This window comes from Sinohyriopsis cumingii, chromosome 14 (assembly GCF_028554795.1).
Source record: "Sinohyriopsis cumingii isolate HCF-2022 chromosome 14, ASM2855479v2, whole genome shotgun sequence".
NCBI lineage: Eukaryota > Metazoa > Mollusca > Bivalvia > Unionida > Unionidae > Sinohyriopsis > Sinohyriopsis cumingii.
Genome location: NC_142974.1, coordinates 26,325,270 through 26,351,961, shown reverse-complemented (window position 1 = coordinate 26,351,961; position 26,692 = coordinate 26,325,270). Strand labels below are relative to the sequence as shown.

The following is a 26,692-nucleotide window of genomic DNA, read 5'->3' as shown; positions in this document are numbered from 1 at the left end:
CCGACCCTGTGGATCTGTTAGTGAGTATTATTAGGCACTCCGACAATGGTTCGCTAAAATATATTTCAATAAAAACACCCTGTAACATTAACAACGTAGAGGAAACACATATGTTGATGAAGTAACATCCAGGGTTGAAGCAATTAGAGTTTATGATCCTGATAGAGTAAACAAACTAAATCAAAATTATTCATGGAATTTGTAATTAGAGAAAGATTTTCCTTTATATTCCACTACCAGTAAATGCAAAAGTTCAGTGGGATATTTCCATTTGTCACAGAGATTTCAGTGCTGTTAGCAGTGGTAAAATCAAACATTTTAGAGCAAATATTCAGCTCGAAATATTTTTAATTAGAAGCCTCATTTGGGTTTTTGGACGCTCCCAAAGTTCGCCCCCTCTGCTGCTGATGGGCAGGTCACGTCACTAGGATTTCAGAAGGCAGACTACCAAAGAAGATCTTTACGGCAAGCAAAAGGAGGGAAGCTGATATCAGGTTGATCAGAAGAAACGATTCAAAGATTCCCTCAAGGCATTCAACATTAGACTACCGTCATTCCGTACCTAGATCGTTTCGTACCCAGCAAAACTTGGTCGTTTCGTGCGCAAGGTGATTGTCCTTTCGTACCCGAATTGATGGTCAATTCCTAACCATTCTTGTAATTTCGTACCCGATGTGATGGTTGTTTCGTACCCAAGGTGATGAACAATTCGAAACCATTCTTGTACACTGTCAAATATACCGTATTGTCACATTTACCGCTCCCTCTTTAATTACTACCCTCCCATCTTTAGTCTAACAACCGTTCGTATCTTCGACATTTGCAGTAAATATATATAATTCAGTATTTTAAATCTGATTTATGTAAAAGAAAGTTCAAAGAACCGAAGAAATGTATGCATGCTTGGATGCTGCCTCTAATAAAACGTTTATAGTGCAGCAAAGATCTATTCACCTAAATAGAATATTATAATTACAATCCAACGATTAACTGAAGCACACATTAAGACAAAAGACTAACACAATGGTTTCTTTATGAAAAGAACAAACAATATTATTCCAAATTGTACATTCTAGAGTTTTATTAAATACATTAAGAAAACATATACTGGCGTAGCAAAAGATGCCTAGTTATTTAGAAAAGTATCATTTGGAATTACTATATGCATTTTTGTTTTAGGATTGTATTTTAAAAAACAGTAACAGTATAGTGTTAACAAATTAATGATAGAACCATAATGCAATTAATTTGCCTTGTGAGTCAATTGATATGGCGTCTGTGCTACTGTAACGTTTCAGTAATTGTGAGGAGAAAATGACTCCGTTCTGGTACTCTTCCCACACAGAGAATATTCTCGCCTGCGGTTTTTTTTTTTTAAAATTTTTTTTTATACATGTCTGACTCTGTTATCTTCTCAATTTTCTTTTCGGATTGAATATGTTTACCAGTTGAATCTGTGTAACAGTTGCAATGGCTTCGCCTTATAAGAGGCTAACTAGCACATACAGAGGAAGATTGGCTTTGCCCGCTTCTGCAACAATGCCTCATCTTTTAATTAATGTCATATTTTGTCTCCGTACATAAAAAAGAGGTTTTGCTATAAAACTCCATAATTTTTCTGTAAACTAAAATGAGCAAATTATTATACGCCAGCACGTGTTCTCGGCGAATTATCTAAAGTTAATCACCAAGGCAATACCTCAAATCAAATATGTAACAGTTTGAAATATATAAGAAATATATTTTAATACGAACTTTGTGGTTATATTTGTAATTATGTGTGTGCAATACATTTATGTAGCATTAGGTACAAAACTACCATAAGATTGGGTACGAAGCGACTCATTTTTTTTACAAAACGACTGGGATACGGAATTACTTGGGTAAGGAATGACTTGCTTCGTTCAACATCGACTCTGTCTCTTGGGAAGGCTGCACAAAACATCGTTCCACTTGGGAGAGCCTCGCACATGCTATGGCTACATAAATTAAATGGTAGAAAATAGCAGAGGCAGCGAAGAAGTGTGCCACATATATTTTTCAGAGCCAAAACTGAGGTTAATCAGTCGTCCACGTACTCAACAGAAATCAAATAAGTTATGGCATTCGCACACACCCCCCCCCCCGTTTGTTTTACCCTACTTACGATTTGAAAACAAAAGTCATTTATGATATAAAAGATAACAAAATTTAGTCATTCCATTCATCAATTTATAATGTATATCTGGTTGTCACCAAGGGGTAAAAAACATTCAATTTGTTGACATTTCGAATCGACCGAGAATGTCTTTTAAAACATGGTCGCCATATTTGCATGGGCGAGTCTATCTTTTCAAGCAACATATTTGATGTAGTTAACGTTCTTTGATACTCTCAATCATTCCTTTAAGATCCGAGTTACATCTCTTCGAAAATATTATGACAAATGACCCTCCTTTTGTATTTGTTTTAGAAACAGTAAAACAAGAAATTGTAAAACTTGCATGCAGGCTTCACTAAAATAGAATCTTATAGAACAAGGAAAGGACACAACAGTCTGTCTGCTTGTTTACACCGAGAGCCACAAATAAGTTAGTGTTAGAAACCCTAAGCTACAGTTAGGTTATAAATTGTTGAATGAAATAACTAAGTTGTGCATTTTTAATATACTTGATGCCTTTTGGTTTTTTGTTTGTTTTTTTTTTTAAATCGGTGGGGATGTGGTTACAAACTAGCGGAAGGGTGTGAGAATACTACAGTAATGTCATGGTAAACATCGAACTCGAAGGACAAACAATAGCATCTGTCTGGTGCTAGTGATTAAAAAAAAAATGTACTACAATCTACATATACTGCATTAGCGGATTTGCCTGATACGCGATGGCACGTTTCTACACTACTTGCTCTTCTTGAACAATCTGCCTTGTGTTATTTGACTGGGATTTTGGATAATTCTCACTGTTACTGATTCACAAACGAGTACGCCCTTTCCTTTCCTGATTCACAAACGAGTACGCCCTTTCCTTTCCTTCCAGGTCTAGATCTCCTGAATATATTCCGATGGGTAAAAATGCAAGGTGATCCAAAAGCTTAGGTCCTTATTAGGTTATTAATCATGCTTGATAGTTTGATAATTATTTGATTACAAAACTAGCATCATTTGTAGTTTACCATTTATATATTTGTTAGTCTATCACGTCACAGTCAGCTGCTGAGGTATCTATGTGTGGCATATCCCACATTTAGATATAGTATTATAGGGAAACGTACAAAACTATTAAACAGTTGATGTCCAGACATCAGTTATGGTAGCAGGGGCCAGTTTTTATGTATAAATTTAATGCCGCAATCAGCGACCTAGTATAAAAAGTCATAAAAAATCAAATACACAAGTAAGGTCAAAAGGTCCATATTTTTAGATACCTATATTAAAACAAAGCATAAGAATAGTATTCACTTGACCAGAGAAGTTAATGGCAGTTCATAGGTGAAGTTTATGCACCCCAACCCCTATTTAAAACATGCATTTTTCACATCCAAATGCCATTTTTGACAATATGTGGTGCTAACAGTGCAAAACGCAAGCCCTTTCCCTAGATGAGAATTTTGAAAAACATTGTATAATAAATAGTCTCATGCAATTCAGAATAGTTGTCATCCAAGCTGTTATTGAGACGCTCTACTTGCCTTGAACCCACGTGTCTACTGCAATGGGAGGCTAGCTCTTAGCCAACTACAGTATTGGTATTTCATGATCAACATACTGCAGAGCAACTATGGAAGGTGTACATGCCTGACATCAGTTTCAAGAACAACATAAGCCCGAAACACCAAGTTCACAAATATATAATCAATATGAAAATTACTTTTTTTCTCAGAAATTGTTAATATAAAAATTGTTGTCTTTAATCTGCTGAAAGACAAGATAAAACTACGTCGTTGATGAAATGTGACCTGGTACTTACAATTTGCCTTGCTAATCACATGAGTACACAAATCTAACAACTCACATTTTCAAATGTTGTAGAGAAAAAATATTAAAAAATTGTTAAATGAAAATCATATATCGGTTGCAATAAAAATACATAAGAGAAAGAACACAAAATTCTCCATATTTATGTATTCCGAGTTCTGGAGTTTTGTTGTATCACATAACTACCACATTGACCTGTGCTCTCTGCTTGATAAATCAGACTGGCCAGATTGCTGGTTTTTACAAAAAGTATCTGACTTTCATTTAATATAATTGATTTTCTGTACAGCAACATTATACAGGAGTTTATTGTTGATTTCATGTCACTATTGGACAACTGATGTCACGATTTGAGCTTTGTGAAATCATGTGACTAGTAATGCAAATGGCAAGTACTGAGTCAGGTATCATCTATGCCATAGTTTCTTCTTGTCTGATGGCAGATTCACGACATAATGATTATAATAGTTGCCATTTCTGAGAAAATAAGTCATTTTCCACTCGATTTTATGCAGATATGAGTCGATATAACATAAGTTTAAATTTTACAGGTCCACTGGTAAGTGACTATCATATGTTGCTCTTGCACGGTGGCGGCAAATTCAAAGTTTCGCTATACAGTTGCAATGACCCCACACCCCAATGTAATGTCCAAATGTGAAAAATGGGGTGGGAATAATCGGAGGAAAGTCGGATTAGAAAATGGACTGCTATTCGTTTTAAGTCAAATTTGTAGTCCAAATTGTTGAATCTCAGCTGAAATGAGAATTTGTTTCCTTGTACTATATTAAAAAACGATACGAGCCCCTGTATCATTTTTAGATAGGGGACTGTTTTAACGAATTACATGAAGACAAGTTGATTTTACAGAAAATTCAGTCCTTATTTATTCAACAGTATATAATTTTGAAAGTCTTTTGCCAAAATTTAAATAAACCCTTTTGAAAATGTTTTTTAAATTATGGATTTTTAACCAGAACGTCTTAAGGAGATTAGGTTGTTTGAAAAATCTTGTTTGGGATTTTATTCAGGGTTAAACTCTTTTAGTTACAAGACAAGATTCTAATTATTTGGGTTTATTGTTTTCCATATATATTGCTGTTATAGGACATGTTACTTTCTATAAGATGCATATATATATATATATATATATATATATATATATATATATATATATATATATATATATATATATATAATTCTTTAGAATTAAAGGTTTGAAAAGAAACAGAACATAATTTATGTTCATTATGTTGTTCCCACTTAGCAATATAATGTAGCAAAATAAAGTCAGAATTTTTATTTTGTACATTGAAATGACTTTACATGCCAATTTACAGGAATATAGTCAGATTTGATTCATGTGATACATTTTGGGAATTTGTACATGATAATCTTTTCTGACTTCGATGTTTTTGGAGAGCCTTGAAAGAGAAGCATCTTTAGATCTAGAAAATGCATGTTTAATAATGTAAAATTTTCTTTAATTCATTCAGTAATAGTCAAATGTGAACCTTCAAAAAAGTAATTTCATCTTTGAAAAACCCTGGAAATAACCTGGAAATTTATCTTTAGAAAAGCGTGGGAATCATGACATAATTAGTCCCACAATGTAAGACATATCACATGTTATTTATGTTTTAGTTCTGCCCAAAACATTAATATCAGCGTCGACGTCTTACATGTAGGACTAACATATGATACAAAATAATATCAAGGAGAACACTTTTGTCCTTTCTCGTGCAACCTATTTAAGAATCAAAGCTGATATTTCAAGCTACATTTCATGTATTGTAATAAATTTGGTGCTCAGGCATTCACCTTGGTATGTTTATCCAAGAAAGTTTTGCTTACTATCATACCTTTAAGGAATGCAAGACAATTTTTTAAACACTACTGCTCGATATGGCCACAATCGCGCCTGGTTAATATGCAGGAACAGCAAGAATGGTGTGTGTGTGTGTGTGTGTGTGTGTGTGTGTGTGTGTGTGATTAGGATTTTTAACATAGCTTTAACAATTTTTGAGTCATATTGCTCTGATGTCTGCAGTGAGGCAGTTTATAGTGATGTCTAGCACTGGGGTATCATGCCATAGTCATAGAACATGATGTCCCACCCAGTAATATTATTCTGACACAAGGCCGACCAGTCCTAACACTAACCTCTTAATGCTGTGTGCCAAGTGAGGCCGCAGCTGTTTGTACCATTTTTGTAAGTCTTTGGTATGACTCTGCCGGGGATCGAACCTACAACCTCCCGCTTCTGAGACGGACACTCTAACCACTAGGCCACCAGAGTGGTACGCATAACGGAATACTGCCTTTTAATTAACCACATGAAAATGACCTATAAATGCATGCTGGACGTAATTTCTTTTAACTAGTCAAATGGCAGTAGGTAATTTGTTAGCAGTTATATCAGCCCTGCTGTGTACGACATTGACTTTGATATTTATATTTTTGGGTCGATGTTTTACTGCCTGAATAATTGTGTTGCATGTTTAGCTGACTGATAGGGAATGAGGCAAAAATTGTATAAAGCCAGGAATGTTGAAATTATAGTAGTATGATGAAGAATGGTTCTATAACAAAATGAATGAAAATATTTTAATATTGAAGAAAGTGTTTAAAGAAGTATGTTTTATTTATGGAAGATACTTATAATCATTTTAATTCATTTTAGCATTCTTGACTGCCATTGATTTCCACACTACAGAATACCATTACCATTTTTTAGGCAATCAGATGTCAACCCAAAATCATAAATATCAGGGTAGATGTCTTACATTGCAGGGCTAAACAAGTGCATGTGGTCGTGACTTACTTTAAGGGCTATTGATAATATAGACCAGCAAGTTGCTTGCTTGGTGGTGGAGTCATGTCCCCAACATAAAGGTAGAAAACATTGTTGCTTTATTGGTAACGTGAATAGACTTCATGTAGTTAGCCATATATTATACATAGACATCATCAACATAATGTCACTAGGCAAGGTCATGCTTACTACATAATTGATGACTAACTGCATTGTTCTCAAAAAAATTATACGTTTTTATTTGTAACTATCGTTCAGTCTGACCCAAATTAGATACTTTGGTTTCAAGTCAATACAACTGGTTCAAAAACTGTCAATGATGTTTATATTGGGGTCATCTGTCTTCTTCCATCAGATTCTAATGATGAAATTGATATCCTAAATTGCGGTCATGTGTACGTCAAATAAATGTGTTTTTAATGTTAGATTTTAATGTCAGAACTTAAAGCTGCAGTAATTATTTGAAAAAGATGAGTTCCTTCTCAAATATTTCAATTTTGGTGTAGATCACAATTTTTTTTTTAAATTGCAAGTTTTTTTTTAAAGTGCAATTTTTCAGTGATACAGAGTACATTCTTGGCAAGTAGAAACTGCACAAGAAAAATAACATTTAATCAAGAAATGAATACCCCTGAAAGTGTCGATAAACAAAGGTAGAAATAATAATCTTATGTTAAAATTAACATGTAATGATGATACAAATGATGGTTCTACAACTTTGTAAAATACATTTATTACTGAGTATTCTGTCATTTTTAGAAACATTTATAAATACGATAATAATTTCTGTTATACTTTCAACAGTTAGTCACTCTTTTGTTAATTTACCTGTTAAAAAAAATATATTGTCAGAAGACTTTGATGTCAAGAAAATAGAAACTTGGCTGATTTTATTAAAAATGTTGATACTTGTAAACACTTAGGATTAGGGGTGAAACGATTAATACAGTGAGTGATGCACTGATACTTTTGTTGTACCAATCTGCATATCAATACAAGTGGCAAAAATTGATAACAAAATGATACTTACCATACTGAATGTGTTGGAATCTTGGGCAAATGTCAAAAATTGTATTAGCCATTTGCCTTATGGCCATGTTATCCTTTAAATTGAGAATTCATCTGAGACAGCTGTTGCAGGCACAGGCACTCAGTTTTGTTATTTAAAACGAAAAAGACTTGAAAACACTCGTCATCTACAAATTAACACCAAGTGACACCAATACCCCCTCCTCCCCCCCCCCCAATTCCATGGTAAATATTTTATTGCAACAGCTTGTTCAGCATAAAGTAATCCAATTTTCCTCTGATGGTTGCCACCCCATTTTTGATATTTGGTCACTAATTTTGGGGTGTAGGGTCAGAGTCATATGCCTATCGAAAAGTTGGAATTGTGGATACCATGTGGTGTTGGCTTAGGGTAGCTGCTTACAAGCCAGCCTAGCAAACTTGAACACCCTTGCATCCGGTCATGAAATTGGTAAGATGATAATTTATGTTCTCAGAAATTGTCTGTATAACATTAAGTATATCTTTAATTTGTTGACAGAAGAGAAAACACTACAACATTGATACACTTTTACCTGGATCTCACCATTTGTATTGCTAGTCAAATGACATGCGTGGCTGGTAAACTAATTTTGATTTGTACATTGTGCCCTGTAAAATATTTTATCGTAATTTAAACATGCATCAAGGAAAGTTTATAAATTCGTGTGTAAAATACGGGCTACCCATCATGGTTCATGTTCAGTTTATTTCATTTGGGGAAATACTGGCTAATAATTGTTATGATGACAATGATTTTTAAAGATCTAAAGAATATCAGATATTGGAGCTGGGAAAAAAGTTAATGTAGATACCAGTGGGTGATTTTGAGCCTGAAAATTAATTGTGTCAAATACAAGTCAGATGGCCATGCTAGATGGAAAAAAATTGACGGCATGCCACTCAATCACAGACAATTTTAAATAGAATTTGATTTTCATTTCTTTGGTCAAACAATTTAGCCCTTTGAGATCATGTGTTACAAAACTATATTTCCCTATCAGGGTTAAGATAAACTAAATAAATAAGAATGAAAAAATAAAATTAAGAAGTAAATATAATTATATTTGATCAAAACAACTCTGTCTGGGTGCAAAAGTGAGTCCTGCCCCTGATCAGATGAAGAAGCCTTATATGGTCTAAAACGTTAAATACAAGTCACTGACAGGTAACAGGTAGTCTGTTTGAAAGTAGTTTTGTTGTCATTAAAATGCGAAATACAAGTCACTGACAGGTAACAGGTAATCTATTTGAAAGTAGTTTTGTTGTCATTAAAATGCTAAATACAAGTCACTGACAGGTAACAGGTCGTCTATTTGAAAGTAGTTTTGTTGTCATTAAAATGCTAAATACAAGTCACTGACAGGTAAGAGGTCGTCTGTTTGAAAGTAGTTTTGTTGCCATGGATAAGAATGGCATATAAATAGATGCCAAGTATATGTTTGTAATCTTCATATCGAAATGTGGAAGTACATCCTGTGAATCATAAACAAACAGCACCCCCTAAGACTGACATACCTTCTAAAGATGAAAAGACCATCAAGTTAATACATGTATCTATAATGCATTGTATCATAGACTGTGTTGCAAACCATCATATCTTCCAGTTTTTCAAATTGATTGCAGTTTAGTATGTCAGCCAATCAAATCAAATCATAACTGATTCCCTCTTTATCTGTAATAAATGTCAAAACTCATCTTAAAACAATTTAATCTTATTTCAGATATGTGCATCTAAACACGGCACCATCGATCTGTTATCTCTGCCCAGTTTATATTGATTTTACATAGGTGTTATATACAGTAAATTTGTTATGGACAGCATGTGCTCATTAGTGAATTGTGCCAGATGCCAGATAAGGGTAATTGAGACTTATTTTCTTGCACAGATTAATGTGTCATACAAAATGCACAGGTTGGAATTTCCTTGTGTCGGAAATGGGATACATTTAAATTCCAAGAATGAAAACTTGAGGTTACATGTCTTTTAAGAATCCTGGTGCATGTACAATATGTCCTGTGTAGAATGTTTTAATAAAACCTACAATAAACAATTTGTTAACTCATGTTATGTGCAGTCAATCACAGAACTGAGCTACTGCATTGTAATTATTGTGTTCATAATGACTAAAGAAGATACAACATACATTACATTATGCATATAGATGGGACCTTACCACATATGGCAAATATCATGATGCCATGTAATGGAAACTGCCATTATGATAGTGGTCCTTATATCAGCACAGTCCCATGACTGAGTCATATTACATTATATATATATATATATATATATATATATATATATATATATATATATATATATATATAAACTATCAAACATTTAGTATAGATAGTACTGTTATGGTTGGTATTGTTAACACAATAATACAAAGAAAAATGCTTAAGGCCTGTGAAATATGTGGTATTTGATGATTTATTATTTATTTATTTTTCATTTTGGTTTTTTGTTTTCTCTCCTGTTTCAGCAAGTACTACTGTAAATACTAATCACTGATCTTTATATTTTCCACTATTATCAGTCCTTAAATCTTAATACCAGTATAAATATAACAAAACAATTTCTTAATATTTGTTAAAGATCCTAAATGTACTCTATGTGTAATAAACAGAGGAAGGCAAAATCTACATCTTTTGAGTAACTTAGTCACACACTTCACCTACTAGAGTGACCCATATATTTTAAGCACATATGAGATATATTTACTTTGCTTGTAAGCTTGAGAACTACTGTATTTGTAGAACATTTCCATAAGTGCATAAGAAGGGAATTCCCATGAAGAATGATGATTGTAGTTCAGTGGAAGAAAATCACAAAATGTAAGAAAATTACAATTAGATATGGTAAAATATATAAGCATTTGCATCATTCAAAACAAGGTACTAATTTCATTCTGTTCTGTTGTATGTTAAAATTGTCACTAAACATGAATTTTAAAATATGGCGCAGCATGTTCAGTGACAGTGAATGTATATGTATCCATGTGTTCTGTTATGGTGTGTCAAATAAGCCACATATAACGAAAGTGTTGACACTTATTTGTGCAATTAGTTATTTATTAATGGTAATTTAGTGAAACTCTTTAGTATTTGTGATAAATACATGTAGTTATTTTTAATTATTTTTTGTGTGACATTGGAGAAATGAGTAAGTTAATCTGTAATGTCATATTGTGCATTCCTTGACAATAGCATAATTTGCTTTAGTAAGCAGGATATAAGCCACCAATTCAAGTATTGAAGATGGGCCACCAATTCCAGTATTGACTATGGGCCACCAATTCTAGTATTGACTATGGGCGACCAATTCTAGTATTGACTGTGGGCCACCAATTCAAATATTGACTAATAGGCCACCAATTCAAGTATTGACTATGGGTCACCATATCAGATATTGACTATGGACCACAATTCAGATATTCACTATGGGCCACATATTCAGATGTTGACTCTGGGCAACCTATTCAAATGTTGAATATGGGCCACCAATTTAGATGTTGACTATGGGCCACCTATTCAAATGTTGAATATGGGCCACCAATTCAAATACTGACATATTAATAAGGCAAAGGTACTGTGCAATAAATGATAAAGAAACTACATTCAGATTGTTATTTATTTTTATTCATGGATGTCATTTTCTAATAATTGCATGTAATGTCCTGTGCCCATCCATGATTAGCTTATGTCCAGATTGGCTGGGTTCAGTAATTGTCATCTCCAGCATATAACTGGCACCTTAAACTGTCCATAAGTTGTTCATGTGGTAATTTCAGTGGCCAAAAACTATGGTAACAGTAGCAATTAACAGATAATAATTGCATTGCCAGTAGCTGGTAAAGAAAAGTAACATTTCCATTGGTCAGAATGTTACCACGTGATCAAAATGAATTGTGTTTATTTCTGTATGAACTGTAAGGAGAACTACATTTCTAAGCATACCCACTTCTATAAATGGAGTCAAGTGTATAGCGTAAGATAAACACTGTCAGTGAAGGCAGACACAAAGTAAGCATCAAAGGAAAAGAACATTCTAACGATTTGAAAAAAATAAATAAATTTGCCTTCCTTTGGTTGAAAGACTGGTATTATGATGACCTTATTGCGATCAAGAAGGACAACACCAATTGCTATAAATAGCTACATAACAGAAAACCCCAAATGTATTACTACACTCAATTAAGATTTCTGTTTTTAATGATGCAAACAAAATTTCATAAGGAATAACTGAAATTTTAATTGTAAGAGTTTAACGTTTTTTCCGAGTTTATCGTGGTATAAACTGTCAGTTACCAACTCACACAGCTTACATAATGCCCTTTGAGTGTTATTTGCAGTGTGAGTCAGCAACGGACAGTTTATACCATGATAAACTCAGAAAAAACAATGTCAAACTCTTAAATGAATAGGTCACCATTGAAAGAAACATCAGAGAAAATACTCAGGCCACATATTTTGCCTTTAACCCATTAGAATGAAACCAAGAAAGCGGTCAGAGATTTAAATTTAAGACTCATTAAGTAGTAATTATCAACTGTGGTCCATAAGATTTAACCTGAGAGATGGATATATCAATGTTATTATTATTATTATTCCTATATAATTCCCACATTTCTTGTCACTACTAAGCCTTCCAATGTGTCTGAATCCTAACAAATCATATTTGAATGAAAAGTATTTTCAAAGATGAACTCAGTGTGAAGTTGATGTCATTGATTAACTGGCATTTTCTTTTGTAGAGTCTTGACTAAAAAACACAACAAGGTACAGTGGGTCACAGATTTTACTTCTGGACCAGCAACAGTGCCTCAATACTAACTGTGCACTGTTGCCAAAATTCACGGAGAGAACCACTCCATAATACTCTGATTCATTTTAAATAAATACAGAGTTTGCCTAAATAATCTCTTGTTTCACCACCAGAATAAGAGAGAACACAAAATGTTCTAAACGTAGACTTGGACTACATTTGTGGGTACTGACCAAGAAGTTATACTTGTGTCTAGAGTCCTATCAGGCCAACTTACTTATGGCCAATTTTATTCAAACAGTTTGCATGCAACACCTATCTGAACATTATACACACAGTCATTTTGATTTTTAAGGCAAACATGGTGTGTTATGATTCTCAAAAGTATGTATTTTCGTGTTACTAGTTTCTGGCCAAGAGCTTTTGAGATAATATCTAGCTGCACATATGTTTGAAATATAAAAAGTTTATAAATTAAATTATAATTGAATTTTAAATAGAAATTCAAATTTAGAAAACCAAAATTTAATGAAAATTTACCTTAAAAGTTATTTTAAAACTGAAATGAAATTGTTGGCAAAAAAGATGACCAATGAATGATATTTAAAACATGTTGAAGCTTATGTCTGTGCATCTAATAACATTTTTGTCCAAGGGTAGTGAAGCAAGATAGCTCACACTAATTTTTGCAGCAAATTGCAATATGCCTGTACAGACATATAATGGTTTATATACACTAAAGAAATAATGACAAGTGCCAGATTTGTTTTCAGACACTCAGTTGTTCGTACAAATAATACTGCACTCAAATTTCCCATTTTGATGGGACCAATACCATTCTTTATGGCACAAATGCATTACATTTCAGTGTCAATAACACCAGAAGATTACAATGCAGTAAGAAAATAAGCTCCATGAAGGCTCTGCCTTACTCAGCAGTGGTGCTGATCTCTCTTATGAACACATCAAACATGCCTTTGATGTACTATATAATTTTATTGGTGTGCAGTATGAACTAATCATGGTCCATTATGGCAGGTACATTAGACATGTCTTAATGAGACATAGCATCACCACCTGACTGCTAGAAAGCTTCCAAGCTATTCCAGCTCTTACACCTTCTTCCAGATTACAGGCTTGACCTGAAATGATATAACGTGATTTATTTAATTTTATGGATAAGTAAGATGTAGGTGAATGAAGTGAAAATGTGCTAGATATGGAGATTTTGAAATGGAATTAAAGGTACAAGCAGAGGGGAAAACATTTAACATTGCATTGTGACACTCAGAAATGTGAAGCAATAGGCCTACATTAAAGGGAATATTCATCACAAGAATAAAGAATAAACAATTTCCATTAAATCAGTACCAAGAATGCCTAACTTTAAGTCATGCATCACTACCAAAATGGGATGAAAAAATGTTCCAAAAACAGATTGGGGCTGCATTCATGAGTACTGATACAGAAGTAATATTTGTGACCTCAGATTTCATTTTGGTTTTGGTTTCTTTCACAAGTTTTGACAGGACATGAATGGACAGATAAAGGTAGATGCTGTAAATATGGTTATAGCATGAAATTAACCACCTGCCCGTTTTATTTTGTTTAAATGGGATAAAAACATTTGCCCCATACCAGCAACTTTACTTAGGAATGAACAGTCTAGGATGTCTAGCTATAGGGGGTTTCACGGTTAGTACCTCCCCTTGAAAACACCAGAGGGCATCTCGGTGCAACTCACTTCTGGATAGTTCAGTCAGTCATGATGGCAGATGTAGATCAAGAAAATGTGACTGACCGCTCACATTATGCAAGCAGGATCGATATCTCACTATCTTAAAAAGAAAATCTATCAATATTTGATCAATTGTTTTCACATCTTTTATTTATTTTCACTAACTTGCGCTGCTCCCAGCTTTCAAATAAATATTCTCTCCCCATTTCAGAACTACATTATCTTTCCAATATTACATTATGCTCTAGTTTGTATGTTTTGATTGTGCAAAAGTGTATCACTGCGTAAAAAGTTTTTGCAACTTATCTTGCTTGAAGAATAACGAAAAATGTTTATTTTTTACAGCTTCAATCATAGCAGTTAATGGAGGTTGAATGACGAGAAAAAATTCAAATTTCTTAAGGTTCTTTTATTATTGATTTAGACTGTTGCTTTTCTATTAAAGTTCATTATATTTTTCATGAGATAACTTGAGTTTTTTTCAAAATGCACAAATGTCAGCCACGCTTAAACAGGCAGGCACACTTACGAGTCTCCTTGATGATTATTTTAATTTTATATCCTTGAACGGTTGGAAATTTTATAGTATACAATTTGGAGAAATATCGATGTTAGACACACTATGCATGTATAGGACATGTGTGGCTCTCACCTATCTGCCTGTCTGTCTGTATGTATGTCTGTCTCATTTCATCTGGTGCATGGTATGTATATCCTCGAATGAATGTGTGTTTGCATACGTATATTATTACATAAACGTACTTCTGGTTAAAAATGAGTATAAAATGACTGATAAAAAAGATAGCAAATATGAATATTTGTGAGTATCCATTTATTATTGACTTGTAGAGCATGTTCTTACAAGCAGTCTCTTTTTTAAATCATACTGTTTGTATTTCACATCTGGTCACGTGGATCAATATTGATTTAAAAGGCGAACCAATGTAATAGGAGGGAATCTGTGAAATAATTGGATCTTAAAAACTTAAATATTTGATGCAAGGAAAGCTAAACAGAATTAAACTAATTTTAAGAAGGCTGTTCTAGACGAAATTGCTGGTGGCAATCATAAACGTTGTCTAAAGAGCCCAGCAAATTTGAGAGTTATTACGTGTCTGCGTAAGCAGAGAAAAATCATGCTGAAAGTTATTGCATGTACCGTCCGATACTTGATGTTTCAAAAGTCAAAAAGAAAATTAAACAAACAAAAAAAATGTCATTGGGCATGTTATTTAACCTGAATATTGTACGATATTTACACCCACATATTAATAAATATTTGAGATTATTTTCGTTAATGTAGCAAAAATGTGCAATAAATGTTTAAAATCAGAGAGCAAAGTGAAATGTTCCTACAAAAGTATCTGAAATTATGGATAATGAATCAATATTATCAGGTATGGACAGTGTATTTAATTTAAATATTTGATATCATTTAAGCATGGAAAGTAAATATTATTTAATTATCTGATATAATGTAAGTATGGACACTGAATCTAATTTTCTGATATAATGTCTATAATTATTATCCTAGTATGAACAAAAGATGTTTGACATATGTAATTGATTCATTGGTTTAACCATAATGATCTGTAGTAAAGCTAAGATTCCTTCCATTGTTGACTTTATGTTTTGCTATCCGAGTGTAGAACAGTGAACTATCCAGAACTGGAATCTTTTGAATGCATGCGCATTGGAGCTAAGGGAGGTAATTTTAGGTGCTATGATCAGTAACTCCATTGCAACTGTGAAACCCCCTATAGGATCTGTGCAGCCCTGTAATAAACTTAAAGTAGTGACATGATCCAGGCTATTCCCATAGATAAAGCCAATTCTAATTTTTCTTAATGTGTCAGTAACATTTTGCAGTATTTATTTTCCTTGTGCTTTTAACAGTCATAGTTCCAATGAACAAAGATTTATGTTATACATTCTCAAATTGTATCAGATGCACAATTTATTCATTTTTATCTTTGAAGCTTTTATGTTGAATAAACCCTGCTAAATTTAAATTTTCTTTCTCTATGTAACCCGCTTGGATTATTAGTTTTCAGGATGATTACGATTGCAACCTGCATTTTTCCACATTGGTGTATTGATTTAAGATATTTTTGTATAGACATCAGGAATTTAAAAGAAGAATGAACAAATAGCACATTAGAATTTACTTCCTGCTGGTTAAATTTTACAGGATTTATTGTGCAGGTGCTCCCAACAGCTGTCTGTACCCAGTGGTTACCGTCAGTGACTGTTAGAATACGCCTCTCTGGTGTGTGATCCTAGTAATAAGTCAGACCAGCATGGCGACAGTTCTGAAAGTTGAAGGGCAATTATCTCAAATTTTGCAATGTCCTGTTTGCTTAGAGACATTAAAAAAGACCAAAAGTTCTTCCGTGCGGACACACATATTGTGCTTCATGTCTGCAGTCACATATCAACAGTAAGGTCTCAAAAAGAGGAACAGCACAAGCTTCTTTTCCTTGTCCAGTGTGCAGAGCAGACACAACCTCATCGAGTCCTAACATCAGTGTTGAACGATGGGCGGAATCATTCCCAGTGAACAGCATTGTATCATCATTAATGGATGTCACATTAGGTAGGAATGGAAACAAATTTTGTGACCAATGTGTAAAACGAGAGAGAGAAACACCAGCAACATGCTTTTGTAAAGCTTGTAACAAGCCTATGTGTACGTCATGCAAAGAATTCCATGACGACTTTCCAACTTTGAGTCAGCATGAAGTCATCAACATAAATAATTACAATGGGTTTGATTGTGTGATGCCGAACTTGGCCACTATAGAGGCATGTCCCAGGCATTCCGTTGAACGTATCAAATTTTTCTGCAGTGATCACAGTACACTTTGCTGTAATTCTTGTGGATTTCTAGAACATCGAAAATGTGAAAGAGTTGTTGACTGTTGATGACATGATGAAGACTTTTGATATTAATATGAAATCAAAGGAAGTGGAAGCAAATCTAGCTAAATTTAAGGATCATTTGAAACAAATAACACATAAGATCAAAGTGAATAAAGACACCATTCAAAAGGACAAGGAAGACATTGTACAACAGATCCACTCCCTTAAAGACCAACTGATTGCTAAGTTACAGAAACTTGAAGATGAGGCTATTCGTTATCTTGAAAGTAATTATAAATCAGAAAATGTAAGCCTGCAAATGCAAGAAACAAAGGGGCAAAGTTTGATTACTGCTATCGACAGTGATCGAACTCAACTTGAACTTGTAATGAAGCACGGGTCTGAGGTCCAGAAGGTAATTTTGACCCATAACTTGGACCAAAACAAACAAAGGTACTTCCTGGCAATATTCGAGTATCAGACAGAAATAAAAGATGTTAGACTTACTTTGAATATTAATAAAACTTTCCAGACTTTAGTAAGTGCCATAAGTGAATTAGGGAAAGTACGTTTAATCCACACAAAATTTGATATTTCTCCTTGTCCAGAGATTTCCATAAAAGGGTCTAAGGCTGTGATGGTGAGTAGGTCCAACAGAACCCCACTAAGGGATAGGAAAGCTGTAAATGTGGCAGACATTAATGTAAGAATATCGGGAGATACTAAAACATGTCGCATAACTGACATTGTGCATTTATCAGATACCAGAATTCTCATGGTTGACTACAGTAATTATAAAATTAAGATGCTTGAACAAGATTATAAGTATCAAGAGTGCATGGTTTTTCAGGCTTCCCCATGGTCTGCGTGCTGTTTATCTGACACCGAGATTGTTGTGACATTTCCTTCTCAGAAAACAGTCCAGCTTATCTGTATTAAGGACAAGATGCACATGTCAAGGAGATCAAAACGAGGCTTAAGTGCTGTGGTATAGCAGTAATGAAGGATCACTTGGTGATCACCACCTATAATGATAGAGATAGTGTACTGATCCTGGACATGGATGGGAAGGAGATCAGGACTTTCCAGCCTCATGGTTATGAAAGTGACAAACACTTAACACCATTTTATATCAAAATGGATACAACTTACTCGACAATGTATATCTCATATGACACTGGGCACAAACTTGTCACCTGCAATATGACCTTGGATATTCTCAGCACCTACACGGATTAGGACTTGAAGAGAGCAGCTGGCATCGACACTGATAGAGAAGGAAACATTTACTTGTGTGGATACTCATCTAACTGTATCCAGCAGATATCAGCGGAGGGGAATCTCATTAAGACCCTGGTGTCAAGGAAAGAAGAGAAAAGGAATCCATTAACAATTAGTTTCTTCAAAAATATGGACAGGTTCATTGTGTCGTATGGAATATGCGATGTTGTGGAAGTGTATGACCTGTGTGCATGACAGAAATAGACTGAATTGTACAATGCCATGTCTCTGATAGATATGTGATAGCCCTTGGCCACAATATGCTTTTCTATGATGTTTCTATAGACCCTAGAGAGCTCTGGTCATAGTCTGAGTCATTCGCTTTGCGAGAAGTTTCGAATATTTCTCAGAAATAACTGTTTAAATGATTAGCATGGTATTCTTAATAACTGCGTATCTCATGCTTATTGAGGACATTGAAAAAGTCACGTGGTTTGCTTGTTTGAAAGTTTGATTTCAGTCTCACTGTTCACGTCCACATCGTCAACTATATTTTTATCTCTGTTTGCAAATGGACGAAATAGCTTGTTTAGTTCATCCACAAACAGATTTAATAAGCCAAACGCTAAAATGTCTTCTATATGAATGTACATTGTTTGTTTACAAAGTAGTTCCTAATACAGAATACTAGTTTTAGACACACATGTCTTGCAGTAAAAAACCAGGTAGTATCAGAAACAACTGTACTATTCTGAAAATGTAAAGTTAACGGAGAAAACGTGAGCATATAATAATAATACTCTATATAAGACCTGGATCAAGTGCCTGTATGTTGTGAGGAACAGTACCGCTTAACCCTTTACTCGTAAATGAATATGTAAACGTTGGTGTTAATATGTGTGTGAAAATTATACTGTGTCCTGATAGATTATTTACCATATGCTCAAATGTTTATTTGACATAAGTGTTGCCAAATCCTTTTACCAATGCACTGCTAACAAGATGAAACATACTTTGGTTTCTTTTGTTGCAACCCCTATAAATTAATTTTAAAATTATCAGCCAGCCAAAACAGACATACATAAATATATAAAATAATAAGTTGTTTTCACAATCGATCCTAATCTAGTAGATTATATTTTTTTACACTGTGTCAGTGTAACTACTATATCATGAAAATGATGATACTGTGCACAGATAAGTTCTTTTGTTGTGTAAGTATTTTCTTCCTCAGTAGTTAGGGCTTTCTATTTCATCCCACTGGAGGAGTCTCATACTTCCAGAATATACTTTGAAATACCGACTTTACCATAAACTGTAGTTAATATCAGTTCCAGCTGTGATGCAACTCTCAGTCCTCAAACCCTTGTGCAATTTTAATTCAGTATTGGCCAATGTTTGTTTTAAACTAGAATGTGATGATATAAGATGAATACAATTTGAAAAAGTACATATTTTTGTTATTTTTATTTTACATAATTTCGCAAAAAAATTACATAAATTGGTTGGACAAGATATATATTATAGTCCTCTTTCATGGCATTGATCTGAGGAATGCAAACAAACATGCTGCCGAAAAGTAGTTCATAAATTGCAGCGTGATAGACTGAGGTACTGACATTCCGTCATGCTGTTAGACAGTACAAACTGGCCTCATACCCTCTAGACTACCATAAACATTGACTCTCTCTCTCGTGTGTAAGAATTTGTACATACATGGATGCAGATGACTTCAATTTTTGTTTCTTTTGTTACTGGATGAAATATTACCCATTTATTGCACCATATGTTTAATGTTTTCATTCAGATGTTTTGAAACACCAGTTTACTTATTCTGTATATACAGTTTGGGCAGGAAAGGCAAGGAATGGTCAAGATGGAAAGTTTTCAGTAATTACATATACTTCTTTATACTTTGGTTTCAACTGCCAGTATTTACCGATTATTATATACATTGTAACCGTCCCTAGCAGACACATTTTCCTATTGTACGTATCTAATGCTAAACTCGAGAAAAACTTGAATTGATAGAGGTTCATAGGATCATCCTCATTTAGTGTTGCTCCATCATCTCATATACTGCTTGTTCCTACGGCAAGAGATATGGGATTTCTGAATAAGCTATGTTTTCTTCATCTTGCAATGATAAACGGACGATCTGCAACCTTTCTTGTCATTGCATCAATCGTACCTTTTTAAGGAGTCTTTTATAAACTTGTGTGAGAAACATTCAAATGCTAACCAATATGGACCGTTCACTCATTATTTGAGCCTCATGTCAGGTTCTGTACAGGAGTAGATGGTGGCTAATTTTGTATTACAGATTGGGTTCTGGCTCCAGAATTATAGTACAGAGGATGCCATTTTCTCGTCTCTTTATAAGGCAATATGTATTTACTATTAATCCTTTGCTATTACATTTGGATATCAGAATGGAATAATATTACTCATTTTTGTGGTGGTATTACAGACAGCATTCTTATTATCAGATGCACCCATAACATTCCAGCATATGACTTTGCAAGCAAACATGCAACAAACACGTGTATGAATATTGTGTATCATAAAATACTGCTGTTATATTATTTTTATTAGTAGTAGTAGTAGTAGCAGTAGTAGTATTAAGATACCTAAAAGACATCTTGAAAATCAGCTGGCATGACCGCGTCCCACACAGCGAGATCCTGCAGCGTGCAGGTACACCCAGCATGTACTCCCTGCTGAGCAAATGCTGCCTTCAGTGGCTGGGACACGAAGGATGAGGATGGGAGGCTGTCAAATGCCATCCTATATAGACAGATGTCCACTGGCACCAGAAGAATCAGTGCTCCAAACTCCGTCTCAAGGATGTGTGCAAGAGGGACATGAAGGCAAGCGACATTTCACCCAACGGCTGGGAAGTGCTGGCCGAGGACCGAAAGAGCTCAAGACTGACGTAAAGCAAGGGCATAGCAGTCGCTGCTGCGAGGAGAGGCCAGTTGGTGGCAGAGAAACGTGAGAGAATGAAGAGCGTAACAGCAACCCCAGTAATTCATTCGCATGGTCTCTCGAGGCTGAGCCGCCAATGATGATGATTATTAGTAGTAGTAGTAGCAGAAATGACTTTTTTTAAAAAGATGATTTCATTTCGGAATGCGAGCCCCTGACTTCAGAAGATTTTAGTACTTTTTTGAGTGAGTGAATGGATGCATATTGAGGTTTCAAGTGTGAAGGATCCTGGAAACATGTCAAAGGGTTTGTTTGTTGGCTGGGACCGTGATCAAGTCGTAGAAAATAACTACGAGAAATAAGTAATACATATTGGTATTCTATCGTATCACTTACATTTTAATCGTAATATTTACACATATCTAGGATTAGCACACGCTCAGATCCCTAACCGAGCCTCGGGCAGCTTGATAGCTGGCCAAGCATAAAGATAGTTTTGATGATTGTCGCCGTAGGTAGGTGAATAAGTTGTTGTTGTTGTAATGGGGTTTAACGCCATTTTTCAGCACAAGATAGGCTATACATGGCGGCCAGTATTAATGGTGGAGGAAGAACCCGAGAAAACCCTGGAAAGAACCACCGACCCACGAGAAGCTACCGGCAAGCTTTCTCACATACCCACATTAGCCGAGCCCGAGCCTCGAACCCACGCAGACAGAGGTGAGATGGCAGTGATCCTTAACGGCGAGCGCTTTAGACCACTCAGCCACTTGGGGCCCCAGGTGAATAAGACTCTGATTGTTAATACTATAACTTGTGATATTGCATTGGCAGTTGTGTTTGGAAATAAATGATTAACTACCAGAATTCATTCAAATAATGCCCAATGAACCTAGAACGTAATACCCACAAGCATTTTTTCTGATTTGTTGCTTATGTGGTAATTAACAGGAGACCGATACGCACGTACTGATTGGCAAACCTTCAAATGGATAAAATATAAATAAGTGTTCTCAATCTCGATTATATAAAGTCTCCTTGTCAAATATTTTGATGCATGTCGGCTATTTCATTGTGATTATATGATATTGTTAAGTAAATTAGCAAAATAAGTGTTCATAAATCTTTCTTTGGAGAGTAAACACCAATCATTTTAGAGTTAAGCTTTCATTATTCCAGATGTAGTTGATCAAATGCGTTTACTATCTTATGTAGGCAACAACAGGAATCTTGACGAAGTTTCTAGATCTAATTAACCAGTTTTACAAAAGAAAAAGCTGTATGATACTGATAAATGTGCAAGTAAATTTCAAGCAACGTTAATTAATGATTCGTCATGGTAGAACGACTCGGCAAGTAAATTAATGTTCTGCAGCCGCTGTAGAAAAATGCCCCAAAACTGATCGGACCAAAACGGGATAGCATATCCATTTTCCATAGGACACAATTATAGGATAGACCCTATCAGATCTCATGCTTTAAGCAAAGTTTTGTAATGTCTATATCTGGTAGAGCATCAAGATTGGTGCTGTCCAAGACTATTAAAGATTAAGTTTCTTTCTGACTAGCATATAAAAGTACAGATACAACAGTCAGTGAACCGTTATTAGTTTGTACTAGAGGGTATATAAAACACATTACATGAACACTGAGAAGCTTTCTGCAAGGATGCAAATGAAATTTATTTATGGGATTGATTGTAATCTGCGTCCTGTACAGATCCGGCTGTTTGGAAACCAGTTTGGGCAAGCTCACTTTTCCCAAAGGCAAGTAAACATTTATTTTCAGCGTGCAAAGGGACAAGCTGACATTTAGAAAATTTGTAAATCCATATACAATTACCAATGTTTCAGGCAGAAAATATGACTAAAATTATTGCCTGACACCGGAAAATATTACGTTTTGAACACACCATTTGCTGCTGTAGGTTTGCCTCTAATCATATTTGTCTTCCTTTTTCATCATATAAAGGAAAATGAACTTTTTAATAGGATGACTCGGATAAGGATTGTCAGGAGATCCGATATTTCCATGAGCAAAAACTACACGTTTACTGACAGAAAATGAAAATAATACGATTTCAGAGAAAGAATATTTGCTTATCTCTTTAACAAAAATACGCTCTTGGGTACTTTGACTATTTAAAGCATTTTCTTCAGTGTGTCATTTCGTTTGATTCTAACAACTTTGATTTTGTTTTGCCTAACAACAATCTTTTCATAATCAATATACAGTACAATCACACCGCTGAATGAACTCATCTGGGTAATCAATCCCAAATAACCTTTCCAATGAAAGATAAAACAGACAGGTCATGTATATCCAGCTATGCAAATCATTCATAGGGGATACCCACACCATTGTTGATACCATTACACCGCACACGATTCGGTCCAATTGCGTACAGGAAACGCTCAGAACACAATGAAGGTAGGTTTTGCTAAGTTTAATCCTCTGGTTATCTTTATACTTCCCAAAAATGAGAGATATGCAATGATTGAGCTTAAATGCCATATGTTACCGACATAGTAGAAGCTGAACTAGACAAAACCATCATGCAAGCAAATAAAGCAACGTCTTTATATTGCTCTTGAATCAGCAAACAATTTAGCACACCTGCTGAATATGCTTATTGTCATCTAGTGATTTATCATTAAAATTTGCAGAATCACCATAATTCTAAATTGTATCATCCTATCCTTAATCTATTCCAAGGAAGAAACCACATTTTAGATTTCACAACTAATAGATAACCTCTCAAATGTGCCGGCGACCCTTTGAAATGGGGAAGAGATAGGTCATTGAGATAGCAATATAAGATTTATAGACACGAATGTATTCCTCGTAGACGCACGTCTGGAAACATTTGACATGAAGATATTCCTGTATCTTGCACCAGTTTTATGTGCGGTTGGTGATTCTGTTGTACTATCTGCATTGCCGCCTCAAGAAGGGAATGCCAAAACTGACAAGCATGAAAGAAGTTTACACGAACGGCTTTCTCAAATCGAAGACATCGTACTTGGTGACGGTGTATTAAACAAAAGGCTCCGCATTCTTGAAGTAGAAATTAGGCGTATAGAGGAAGAAAACCAATTACTCCGAGACGTAGTGAAAAATCAAGACTCGTCTCTGAAACAGTTAATAGAGGAGATAAAAAATCTTCGAAGTGACAATGTCGAGCTCGAGAGGTTATGTAAGGGAACCTTTGTTAGTCTAACATCCACTGAAGAGAATGCAAGCCACCAACACGTTTTGCTTCCAAATCAACCGCAAACAAACTACACGACTGCGAGTAGAGGGCAGAAGGTGAAAATCAACGCAGGGAGAACTGAGGGGAAGTCCAAATTTGCTTCACCACTGGACCAAGATAATGGCAACAGGAATCTTTCATGGGAGAATAATCTCATCCAACCACTTCATGCTAGTAAGATTTCTTCCAGATATTCTAGTTTGTGAAGAAAGGGAGATAGGTATAATACATTATGAATTCAGTAGAACGTATAAAAACGATTGCATAACACCATGTGTTAGCTCACCAAATATTCTATAACAACTAGAATAAAACATGGTTTAGTCTTAATTTCTGTGCTTTCATGCACACGACTCAAATTGTTTATTCGATATAAAGGCTGCTTGAGAACGCGATAAAACTATTGTTTCGATCTAATGGTCGCTTGTTAATCTATCTATGTATCTAATCTGTCTAACATACCTATCTTTCTCTGTTTGTTTTACATAGGATGTGGTTTCGTTTGAAACGCATACAGTGGTGATATCACAACCAGAGCTAATATAGTTAGTTGCCTTTATCTTAGTGAAAAAGAAATATGTAACCAACTATTTATTAGGCCCTCAAATAGATTTTCAAAATGGTTGTTTTGAAATCTATTCAGACTAATAACCTCGCCTTGAAAATTACACAATATTTATAATGGTTGCATGCAAATTATTATTTTGTGCAAAATAATGTCTTCCAATAAACTTTTAATTTGGTATAAGCCATAGTGCTGACAATGTGCACCGGAAGTAAGAGAAACCAACAAGATTACATCTGCTTATGTTCGTGCACTAAATGATAAAATGCGGAGAAAATACAGGAAATCATGTGATCCACAATATAAGTTTTGACATTTAAAATAACACATGCTTTATACAGTAACCTAATACGTCAAATTTCATGAAATCTAGCTCTGAAAATTAATGGCGCTGTCCAAATATTCATTTTGCAATACCTTCTTTGCACAAAGATCTGGAAGTAAAATTATTAAATAACAGAAACTACGGTTAGAATGTGCTGAATATGTTAGAAAGCTACAATGGGATATAACTTAATTTTAGGTAGAAATTCGCAGAAACAAAGAATGTGCCGATTAGATCACAGGAAACGGGAAGTACTGTCAACAACCTTTTGCATACGACATATCGGACTTGAATTTGAAACATTTTCAGGGTGATACATTTATCAGAAATCGGTTACAAAAGGGAATGATGATAATGATTTCGGACGTGTTAAAAAAAGAAGTAAATCGTCAGGAGAAGAAAATGTCTAAGTTCTAAATGTAGAAGTTATATTGATTACTTCTTACTTAAGATTGATAGAGCGCATTAGAGATTAATGATCTAACAACGCGGCTTTAAACTGGAATTTCCGTATTTGACCAAAACTGTTTAATTTACAGGACAAACTCAGGACAAACGTGTCGCTTTTTATACCACATTATCAACCACCATGAGGAATCTTGGCGAGCATCACCCAATTATCTTCAACACTGTTATAACCAACACTGGTTCAGCATATCATCCACACACTGGAATATTCATTGCTCCGCTAGATGGGGTATACGTGTTTCATGTCTGCGCCATGTCAGAACCGAGAAAGTGGCAATTCTTCGAACTTGTGAAAGACGGTAATTTGATACAAAGTATTCTCCCCGATTCAGTGTACATCCATTCTCATCAGACAGACAGCCACACAGCAGTTTTACAGCTTCACAAAGGAAATGAGGTATGGGTACGAACCGGATCAATGTTCGCCGGTTCGGGTCCAGCGTTCTCAGGTGAAATACACGGCAACGGTCTAAGTTCTTTTGCAGGGTGGCTCCTCTACATGTAGACAAACTCTGGGAAATAAAACTTGAACTTTGAAAGTCTTATTATCTGGGTTCATTTATCTTTAGAGATATACAGTTGGTGTAATGGTTTTATATATGCATTCAGCGCATTCAATCAATCTTGGAGGAGTGGGGTATGGGTCATCCTAAAGAGGTGTTTATTATTTCAATTTATTTGAATTGCTATTATTATGAATTTGTCAACTTTTAAAATGAGTGGATAAACCCTAACTTAGACTTATAT

General features: G+C 34.8%; 2 protein-coding genes and 1 long non-coding RNA gene across 4 annotated transcripts; all 3 read left to right on the top strand.

Moving 5' to 3' along the window:
- The first annotated feature begins 2,997 nt into the window (after window positions 1-2,997).
- LOC149783464 (uncharacterized) lies at window positions 2,998-16,908 on the top strand. Of its 2 annotated transcripts, none has more exons than XR_016413603.1 (3): window positions 2,998-3,056; window positions 10,578-10,655; window positions 16,529-16,908. It is a non-coding gene; the product is annotated as an uncharacterized LOC149783464 (long non-coding RNA). The 2 variants fall into 2 exon arrangements; XR_016413604.1 differs by having other exon boundaries at window positions 3,012-3,084.
- Window positions 16,909-17,263: 355 nt separating this feature from the next.
- LOC149783463 (uncharacterized) lies at window positions 17,264-18,290 on the top strand. Its single transcript, XM_089931726.1, has one exon. It carries the CDS (start codon window positions 17,277-17,279, stop codon window positions 18,177-18,179), a length of 903 nt encoding a protein of 300 aa, XP_089787852.1. The 5' UTR covers window positions 17,264-17,276; the 3' UTR covers window positions 18,180-18,290.
- Window positions 18,291-24,178: 5,888 nt separating this feature from the next.
- Window positions 24,179-26,484, top strand: LOC149783462 (uncharacterized). Its single transcript, XM_089933122.1, has 2 exons — window positions 24,179-24,761; window positions 26,017-26,484. The coding sequence occupies exons 1-2, from the start codon at window positions 24,206-24,208 to the stop codon at window positions 26,448-26,450; spliced, it is 990 nt and encodes a 329-aa protein (XP_089789248.1). The 5' UTR covers window positions 24,179-24,205; the 3' UTR covers window positions 26,451-26,484.
- The last annotated feature ends 208 nt before the right edge of the window (window positions 26,485-26,692 follow it).